Source organism: Rhinopithecus bieti, unplaced genomic scaffold (assembly GCF_001698545.2).
Source record: "Rhinopithecus bieti isolate Rb0 unplaced genomic scaffold, ASM169854v2 scaffold_11380, whole genome shotgun sequence".
In the NCBI taxonomy this organism is placed as follows: domain Eukaryota; kingdom Metazoa; phylum Chordata; class Mammalia; order Primates; family Cercopithecidae; genus Rhinopithecus; species Rhinopithecus bieti.
The window spans coordinates 1,754,757-1,764,662 of record NW_016807225.1 but is presented as its reverse complement, the minus strand read 5'-3'; the positions used below and the strand labels follow the sequence as shown (position 1 = coordinate 1,764,662).

The 9,906-nt window shown below is 51.2% G+C and overlaps 1 protein-coding gene across 1 annotated transcript; it reads right to left on the bottom strand.

Annotated features, from left to right (window-relative positions):
- Nucleotides 1-838: 838 nt before the first annotated feature.
- On the bottom strand, nucleotides 839-4,279 carry FOS (Fos proto-oncogene, AP-1 transcription factor subunit). Its single transcript, XM_017880535.1, has 4 exons — nucleotides 3,935-4,279; nucleotides 2,943-3,194; nucleotides 2,401-2,508; nucleotides 839-2,285 (listed from the first exon to the last, which is right to left on the bottom strand). Exons 1-4 carry the CDS (start codon nucleotides 4,073-4,075, stop codon nucleotides 1,644-1,646), a joined length of 1,143 nt encoding a protein of 380 aa, XP_017736024.1. The 5' UTR covers nucleotides 4,076-4,279; the 3' UTR covers nucleotides 839-1,643.
- Nucleotides 4,280-9,906: the final 5,627 nt, after the last annotated feature.

Sequence of the window (9,906 nt, the reverse complement as noted above, 5' to 3'; positions counted from 1 at the left end):
TGAAAACTTTTTTTTTTTTTTTAGACAGAGTTTCAATCTTGTTGCCCAGGCTGGAGTGCAATGGTGCAATCTCGGTTCACTGCAACCTCTGCCTCCTGGTTCAAGTGATTCTCCTGCCTCAGCCTCTTGAGTAGCTAGGATTACAGGCATGTGCCACCACATCTGGCTAATTTTGTATTTTTAGTTTCTCCATGTTGGTCAGGCTTGGTCTCAAACTCCCGACCTCAGGTGATCCTCCTGCCTCGGCCTCCCAAAGTGCTGGGATTACAGGCATGAGCCACCGTGCCCTGCCTGAAAAATTTTTTTTAACCAAGTATCAAGAGGCATTTCAGCCTGCTGGATATAACGAGCAGGAAGATTCTAATGCCAATAACGGAATATCAAGAAAGTTGTTTATTCTAACCATTCTTCAATTTGCTCATCTTTGAAGTGGAATAACCCTCCACATGATTTTGTGGAATAAAAAGTTAAAATAGTTTGTACAAAGCTAGGTTCTGTTTGCTTAAAGGGTTCCCTTAAGATCAAAACATCTAAATGTATTATTAGCACAACCAAAGTATTTCCCCCTGTGAGTACCGAAACAGAAAAGATGTGTTCCCACAAAAGTTGCTACACAGCAGTTTCCCCTCCCCAGAAGCAGTAAAATCTTAGCATTCCAATGGAAGGAATGTATTTGTAAAATATTCTAAAATCAGCTCTGTAGTTTCCTTGTCCTCTGATAAGGGATCAGACAGAGGGCGTGTCCCCCTCCAGCAGCCACCCTTCTTGACAAACTGGTCTCCACTAATACCTTTCAGAAACTTACAACACTTCCAGAATGAAAAGAGCACAGGGTTGGTCGCATTCAACTTAAATGCTTTTATTGACAATGTCTTGGAACAATAAGCAAACAATGCTTAAATTTTTCATTCAAATTCACTTTCCACATGTCAAAAGACCTCAAGGTAGAAAAAAATAAAATAAAAATATAAATATCTGAGAATCCATCTTAATAAATAAATTAAAAACACAATAAAACGTTTTCATGGAAAACTGTTAATGTCAGAACATTCAGACCACCTCAACAATGCATGATCAGTAACATTACAATGAACATTGATGTTGAAGAAAAACTACAGTACATGGATATAGCTATTTATTTCTATCTACCAGAAAATAAAGTCATATCTTTTCTTAGTTTAATATTGGTCATTTCTAATCAGAACACACTATTGCCAGGAACACAGTAGTTATTGTTAAAATCAGCTGCACTAGATACAATTTGAAAATATCCAGCACCAGGTTAATTCCAATAATGAACCCAATAGATTAGTTAATGCTATGAGAAGACTAAGGAGAAAGAGAAAAGAGACACAGACCCAGGCCTGGCTCAACATGCTACTAACTACCAGCTCTCTGAAGTGTCACTGGGAACAATACACACTCCATGCGTTTTGCTACATCTCCGGAAGAGGTAAGGACTTGAGTCCACACACGGATGCTTTCAAGTCCTTGAGGCCCACAGCCTGGTGTGTTTCACGCACAGATAAGGTCCTCCCTAGGTCTACAGGAACCCTCTAGGGAAGACGTGTTTGTCCTCTCTGTAATGCACCAGCTCAGGCAGTGGCACTTGTGGGTGCCGGCTGCCTCCCTTCCCTGCCCGCTCACAGGGCCAGCAGCGTGGGTGAGCTGAGCGAGTCAGAGGAGGGCTCATTGCTGCTGCTGCCCTTGCGGTGGGCAGCTGCGCAGCTGGGGAAGGAGTCAGCCTCAGGATAGGTGAAGACGAAGGAAGACGTGTAAGCAGTGCAGCTGGGAGTACAGGTGACCACCGGAGTGCACAGGGGCTCCAGCTCTGTGGCCATGGGCCCCATCCCCAGGGAGCCACTGTGCAGGGGCTCCCAGTCTGCTGCATAGAAGGACCCAGATAGGTCCATGTCTGGCACGGAGCGGGCTGTCTCAGAGCCGCTGGGCCTGGATGATGCTGGGAACAGGAAGTCATCAAAGGGCTCGGCCTTCAGCTCCATGCTGCTGATGCTCTTGACAGGCTCCACTGAGGGCTTGGGCTCCGGGTCATTGAGGAGAGGCAGGGTGAAGGCCTCCTCAGACTCCGGGGTGGCAGCCTCTGGCAGGCCCCCAGTCAGATCAAGGGAAGCCACAGACATCTCTTCTGGGAAGCCCAGGTCATCAGGGATCTTGCAGGCAGGTCGGTGAGCTGCCAGGATGAATTCTAGTTTTTCCTTCTCCTTCAGCAGGTTGGCAATCTCGGTCTGCAAAGCAGACTTCTCATCTTCTAGTTGGTCTGTCTCCTGTATACAGAGGGATAAAGGAAAGCATAAGAAACAGTTTTACTCAAGGGCCCTTATGCTCAATCTCCAACTTTCCCCTTAAGTTTTAAAAAGGAGCAACCCAGAGTCGACCTACCGCTTGGAGTGTATCAGTCAGCTCCCTCCTCCGGTTGCGGCATTTGGCTGCAGCCATCTTATTCCTTTCCCTTCGGATTCTCCTTTTCTCTTCTTCTTCTGGAGATAACTAGAATAATCACACAAAAAAAAGACCTACATTCAGTAAAAGTGTCTGCCATCACCTCCATTCACCCACCCCAGTAGAACTGGCTCCTGCAGCTTCCCTACTTCCTGGCACCCCACTGTGAAACCATTTCTAACCTGCAGTTGCAGACTAGGTGTGACTTGCATTTAAAATAAGATCCTCAGCAAGAGAACAAAGAAGAGCCCAGTCTAAAAGCATGCGGTAGGAAACTTAGGGAAGAAACTATGAGAGTACTTCTTAGGGTGAGACTCAGAGTCTGAGTTGGGATGGAATGGGCTTGGAGCCAGGGTTCCCAGTTAGGGATGTGCAGCCAGCCCCGTCAGGGGCTTAATCCTCTCTACTGTGCTCCTCCATCTCCAGGGCCCCTTCCCACCCAGCCCCCACCTTCCCAGGAAGGGTACGCTAGAGTTCCTCACCTGTTCCACCTTGCCCCTCCTTCCAGTGCTCTGTGCTCGGCTTCCTGTCATGGTCTTCACAATGCCAGCCCTGGAGTAAGCCCCAGCGGAGGGAGTGGGGACTCCGAAGGGGTGAGGGGCTCTGGTCTGCGATGGGGCCACAGAGGAGACGAGGGCGGGCTGCACAAGCCACTGCAGGTCCGGACTGGTCGAGATGGCAGTGACCGTGGGAATGAAGTTGGCACTGGAGACGGCCAGGTCCGTGCAGAAGTCCTAGAACAAAACAGAAGGGGAAAGCCGACGTGAGCGAGCAGATTCCGGACACAGGTGGGGCGAGTTCCCGGTGCCGCATGCAGCAGCGAAGAGAAATGATCCTGCCACGGACGTTTCATCTTAAATGTCCCTCATCCTGAATGAAAGGTCTCCCCCTTTTCCTCCCAGGCATTCCGCAGCGCACTGCCTGTCTCTTCCATCCTGCCGCTGCGTTCCCGTTATCCCTTCAGCATCACTCGCTTGAAAGGGGGTTTGTTATAAATATCCCTGACGTCTGCGCTGACGCAGGCGCCGCTCCGGAGTCTCCAGAATGAACTCGCTTTTTATCAATGAAACTGCCTTACACACCCGCCCGCTGCACCCTCCTCCCTGCTCCAGGCTGCCGGGGGAGGGGGGATTGCCGCTTTCTGCCACCTCCCCGGAGAAGCCAGGCTCTAGTTAGCGAGTCTGTGCTTGGGACACGTCTGCCCCAGCTAATGTCAGAGATCCGTCCTGGAGTGCAAACCAGACGTTGCTCAGAACGAACCTGCCTCCGGAAGGGGGAACAAATTCTTACTATGGCAAGCTTGCGTGCGCTCAGAGCCAAGTCCCGAGCCCCCAAGCCGGCACCGCTCCGGCCACTGCAGCCTCCCTCCAGGCACAAGGGAGCCCCCTACTCATCTCCTGGAGCGTCCCGCCCAGTGTCTCCTCCTCTGCGACCCCAAGCCCCCGGCCCTGCGGCGGTGGGAAGCCAGACTTACCTGCGCGTTGACAGGCGAGCCCATGCTGGAGAAGGAATCGGCGGGTGAGTGGTAGTAGGAGAGGCTATCCCCGGCCGGGGACGCGCTGCTGCAGCGCGAGGATGACGCCTCGTAGTCTGCGTTGAAGCCCGAGAACATCATCGTGGCGGTTAGGCAAAGCCGGGTGTGGGGCCGAGGGGCGGAGACAGGTGGGCGCTGTGGAGCAGAGCTGGGTGGGAGCGCGGTCACTGCTCGTTCGCTGCGCCGCGGCCGCCGGCTCAGTCTCGGCTTCTTGGCTGCTCGCTGCAGATGCGGTTGGAGTACGAGGCGCCGCAGCCACTGCTTTTATAACAAGCGTTTTCTGAATGAGTGTAAACGTCACGGGCTCAACCACGGTGGCGCCAGAGGGGTGGCGCGCGGGCCTGGGCGCCTCTGCTGCCGCGTGGCTGCCTCCCCAGCGCTCGCAGCTCCCTGCCTCCGCCTTGGCGCATATCCTAATCTCGTGAGCATTTCACAGTTCCTGTCTGAGGGGTCTCGTGGGACCCCCAAGATGAGGGGCTTCGGGGATGGCTCCCCCCAGGGCTACAGGGAAAGGCCGTGGAAACCTGCTGACGCAGATGTCCTAATATGGACATCCTGTGTAAGGGGGGAGGTATTGACGGGAACTGCTCGCGGGCTGCAGCCAACAACGAGGGTGCAGCGCGGGGGGAGGCGGGGCCGCGGCCGGGGAGGGGAGGCGGGAACGGCGCAGAATGCGAGAGAACATTCGCACCTGGTTCAATGCGGACCCTTGTTCCCGAGGTCGGGGGGGATGGGGCAGAGAGCGCCTCTTTACCCTTGTACGGAAACTGAAGACAGTTCTGAGGCTCAGGAATAGGAGAAACGGCCTCGGGTACACGGCCCCGAGGACTTAAGCCTCGGCTCCCGAAGGAATGCGCCCCTACCCTCATCCCCAGCCCTAATTCAGTGCAAAACGAGGAAGCAGACCCTCACCCCTGTCCTCCAACCCCCGGGCTCGAGCAATACTAGCACTGTTCCTGCGTTTGGAAGCAGAAAGTGGATCCAAAATAAGAGAATACGATAACCTACTTTACAATACTGGGTACTTTATTTATTTACTTATTTTTTTTTTTAAGGAAGACAGCGCATTTATTTATTTATTTATTTTTCTCGGCCATGTGTGGGAATATTAAGGAAACTGTCAAATCCCTGAGACACCAGCAGATAAACACTGCAACACCTACGTGCGAAGACATTTGAAGGGGGTGTCTGCCCGGTTCTGAGCTGGGCCCCAGGGGTAGGGAGTGCGGGGTGTGGTTATGTGGGCAGGGTGGTCAGTTCGGGATGACAAGGCGGGGTGTGCTTCCTGCGGGGAACTCAAATCTGAGCTGGGGGGCTGGTTCGGTCCCGCCAGGAAGCTGTGCTTACGGGAGCCCGCAGCGGGTGATTTTCCAGCGCGGACTTGGAGAGGGGAGGACGGGGGCTGGAAGGACGGTGTCCAGCAGCGCCCAGGCGGAATACCTCGACCGCTGGGACCCCAGGCGCGGCTCCACGTCCTGGAACACGGGGCTTTGGGGAGGCAAGGTGCTCCAGAGTGTGCCACGCCCCCCAGCCTCCTGCCCTGCTGCGTAGGACAGCCGGGGTCACGCTGCCCGGGCTTAGCCCCGGCGCGCCGGCCACCTCCGGGGTGCGAAGACGCATGTCCCCGCACAGCCCCGGTCTCCCCTTCCCCACTCTTCGGGCCCGGGGGTCGGGACCAGCGGTGGGCACCTGAGGGGCGAGGCAGGATGAGGCCGGCGGGCGGATAGTTCGGGGCGCGCGGTGAGCCGGACCGCAGACCTGCCTCCAGCCGCCGCGCCCGGGAGCCAGGAGATCCTGCTATAGATAGTAACAGGGAAGCTGCTGTTTACAGCAACACAGCGCCGCCAGGGCCGTCTCCAGGCAACGCCGCGCGGCCGGGCGCGCCGTCGGCCTGGCGAGGCCGCCCTCCCTCCCAGCTCCCCTGGACCGCGGCCTCCTCGGCCCGGCTGCGGACGCTCCCGTCGCCTTACATCATCCGCCAGGTCCGGGGGCTGAGCGGCCCGCGCGGGGCTGTGCGCTAACCTCCATTCTTAGAGATCCAACCCGGCAGGAGCGGGGAGGGCAGGAGGCGGGGATTCGTGGAACTGGGCCACTTGCTATTTTTGCATTCCCTGTCACAGGCAGAGGTGAAAACAGAATTTCATCATTGTATGTCATTGGTTTATGTTGGTGGGAATTTAGGCGCTTTTTTTTTCTCACTCATAAAAAGAGAGGGAAAAGGAAAAACACACATAATGCGTAAACACAGATTCCTTGGAGCTGCTCTGAATCCTAAAGCAATTCTGCGGCCTTCGGTACTTCTAATTCTATCCTTGATTACAGAAGGAAAGAGGGGGACGGGAGGGAAAGGGGTTATGAAGCCAAATACATCTCTCTTGTTATTAATATTAGCTTCAGACAAAATAGGTCAAGCTTTGAATTCCTGAGTCTAGCCATGCCTGCCATTTACAACTAGATCTCGGGCCACTTAAGAGGAAACCTGACTGGGTGCAGTGGCTCACTCCTGTAATTCCTGCACTTTGGGAGCCCAAGGTGGGTGGATCACTTGAGGCCAGGAGTTCGAGACCAGCCTGGCCATCATGGTGAAACCCTGTCTCTACTAAAAATACAAAACTTAGCCTGGTGTGGTGACGCACGCCTGTAGTCCCAGCTACTCAGGAGGCTGAGGCAGGAGAATCACTTGAACCCGGGAGGCAGAGGTTCCAGTGAGCTGAGATTATGCCACCGCACTCCAGCCTGGACAACAGAGCAAGACTCTGTCTGAAAAAGAAAAGAAAAGAAAACCTAGAATGATTTGATTTACTTCCCTTTCAGGTCTAAAGTAGTTCAGTCAATACCTGAAAGATGTGTCAAGATTTTATATCCAGGATTTATCTCAAATACACTTATCCTGCCTTTACCAATTAAAAAAAAAGAAGAAGGAGGGTCTTTGAGCCTGTTTCCTACAGATAGCTTAACTCTTTCCTTTCTGGCACCATTATGACCAGAGTTGGAGACTTAATAAATCCATCCTCTGGAACGGACAAACCATGTGTCCATTTATTGTTTTATTTATTTAACAAAAAACTATTGACTGGGCTGGAGGCTGGTGCTCACTGTCATGAAGAGGGTAGACCTGTCCCGACCCTCAGAGAGATTCCAGTCTTATAGGAAGACCAACAAGTCAACAGAGCTTACAGGGCAGCAGTAAGTGGTTTGATAGAGGTAAGAAAGGGGTGCCAGGCAACACAGAAGAAGGCTTGGAAACAGGTCCCAGAGGAGGTGACTGCAATACAGAGATGGGGCTCGGATCCTCTGTTCTCTGGATAATGGAATGATAAAGGTTGAGTAAGGCCAGAGCATCATCCAGGCAAAGCAAGAGCTCAACCAGAAGCCGCAGTATAGGCCAATACAATCTCAGACTCCGTCTCCTGCCCCACTAACATCCGAACCTGTGATCATTCTAACATATTCTCACATCTCAGTCTGCTCCTGGTATCCATTTCAGAACTGCAAAATCACATTCTAAAAAGTGGAGCTCACACAAGGTAGCCTAAAAATAAAGACAAATCAGAACAAACATGTGAAATTATTTTTGCCGTTTGCCGAGGTCAGAGTGACTTTGAGACAGGTGCTTATGTGCCTCCATGAGCACAGTGCTGCCTTCCAACAGGGCAGGGATTTCATGTTCTGGACAAGTCTGAGCATATAAAACCAAAATGTATGTAGTTCGTGATTATCTATGTGCTGAGTTCCTCCTATCTGGGGATCCAAAAGTGAAAAGGAGGGCAGAATTCCACATCTGAATATTAACCCAAATTGAAAAAAAAAATTCACTTTTCCTCCACAGTGTTTCCTTATCCGATAGACTTTTCCTATTTTACGCTCTCTCTGTGGCACTTGAAGGAGGAGACCTGACCCACACTTTTGAAGTCAGTGCATATTGTTTAGCCTGATGTTGTTGCAACATTAAGTGCAAGGCTGCTGTCTGTACCGCCTACGTAAATGCTGCCGCACACAACCCATCCCCAGCATGCAGAAGTAGTTGTTTATTTGGGGAAGTGTGGTCTAGTGGTGAAGGGTTGTGGTCAAAGCACGGGACCAGAAGTCAGGAAGATGCATATACCCAAATCGACTTAGACTTGTTTGGCAACTTTTCACCTTTGTCTTTTTCATGTGCTGATATTCACTTAGGATCTAGCACAGGGCCTGGCGCATAGTAGGTGTTCAATAAATATCCCTTTGTCTTTTCTTTTGTCTTTTTTTTTTTTTTTTTTTTTTTGAGACAGGGTCTCACTTTGTTACCCAGGCTGGAGTGCACTGGTGTGATTATAGCTCACTGCAGCCTTGAACTCCTGGGCTCAATGCCCCTACCTCAGCCTTCCAAGTAGCTAGGACCACAGGCACACGCCAGCTAATTTTTTATTTTTTTTAGAGATGAGGTCTTGCTATGTTGCCCAGGCTAGTCTCAAGCTCCCGGCCTCAAGTGATCCTCCCACCTCTGCCTCCCAAAGTGCTGAGATGACAGGTGTGAGCCACCACATCTGGCAATAAATATCTATTGAATGGATGAATGAATGCATGTCCTCATCCAGGCAAGGTGAATGTAGATGGTTGTGCTTTTTGGGTACTTAGAAAGCAAATAGATAATGTTCTTTAAATCTTTGGAAAGGCTGAACAGGCTCTTTTATTCTGGGGTATGAATAGGCAAAAATTGGGAAAGACAAAATTACAAGATGTTTGGGCTATTTTCAGCTGATACAGCCTCTGTGTATAAAGAACACCCCAGTGGTTCATGATGAAGGATCAAACTTACCCTTGTTACTAAGCCCCATGAGAAAGACAGTTAGTGCCCATATATAAATACCACATTGTCTGCAATGACAATGACCATGTTACCACTACCCTTTAATTTATTCATTCTAAATGTCTGGACCCAACAAGAGAAAGAGGCATTCCACAATTCTTGTGGGACTCACACACACATGAGCCCAGTGAAGGGTCTTGGGAGGTCAAGGTTACTCACTCTGTGGCTCAGACTGTGAGCAAAAAGACTGCCCCTATTTAGAACACTGGAGGCACAAGAGTACCGCACCACCCCCCGACACATGCCACCACTGCAACTAATTGGTACTAGAGATTTAGCCTCTTTGAGAAAAACTGTTTTTTCATTCTGAACAACTCTTGGCTTTTTGACAGGAGAGGATGATTCAATGGGATCCCCGTCCTTCTGCTAATGTGAGCATTTAAACAAAGCTCTGTGTGGTCCCTGAGACACTCTCCATCTGGAGCTGAGGAAACTGGGGAACAGTGGCAGTGCCAAAGACAGGCACACTGTAGCCCAAGCCTGCAACATCTTTTGCAGCCACCAGCAGTATGGGACACTGGTTCTGTCAGTGTTGCCGAATCTTGCTTTAGAAACAAGAGCTCCCCGCCAGCACACAAGTACAGCTTCTCCAGGCTGTCAGCTCCTCCGATGTCCTGAGCTGACCTTCTGCAGCTCCGGCGGACTTAGCTGCTGGAATTCCAAAGGAACCCCATCGACGTCACTAAACCTATAGGACAAAAACACACCCCAAGAAACCTCAACTGCAGGGCTCCCATCCAATAAGAAAAATCTCATAGTCACCATGGGCAGGGCCAGGAGTGGCTAGAAGAAGCTGCCATATGACGTGATTCGAGGTATTAAGACATATTCAGCAGAGGTCACACCATGTCATCCACGACCTTACTCTTACTCAACAAGATAAATCTTTTTTCTTTTTCTCTCCCTATACTGAAAAGTTGCAAGGGACAGATTTTTTTTTTTTTTTTTTTTGAAACTGAGTCTCACTCTATCGCCCAGGCTGGATTGCAGCAGCATGATCTTGGCTCACTGCAACCTCCGCCTCCCCGGTTCAAGCAATTCTCATGCCTCAGCCTCCCAAGTAGCC

Bases quoted from the DNA above. Each gene is read 5' to 3' on its own strand.
- FOS (XM_017880535.1), bottom strand. From the start codon at position 4,075: ATGATGTTCTCGGGCTTCAACGCAGACTACGAGGCGTCATCCTCGCGC. The intron at 3,195-3,934 runs GTAAGTCTGGCT...GTTTTGTTCTAG, and splicing joins GCTCGCCTGTCAACGCGCAG to GACTTCTGCACGGACCTGGC. The intron at 2,286-2,400 runs GTAGGTCGACTC...CTCTGTATACAG, and splicing joins TGACTGATACACTCCAAGCG to GAGACAGACCAACTAGAAGA.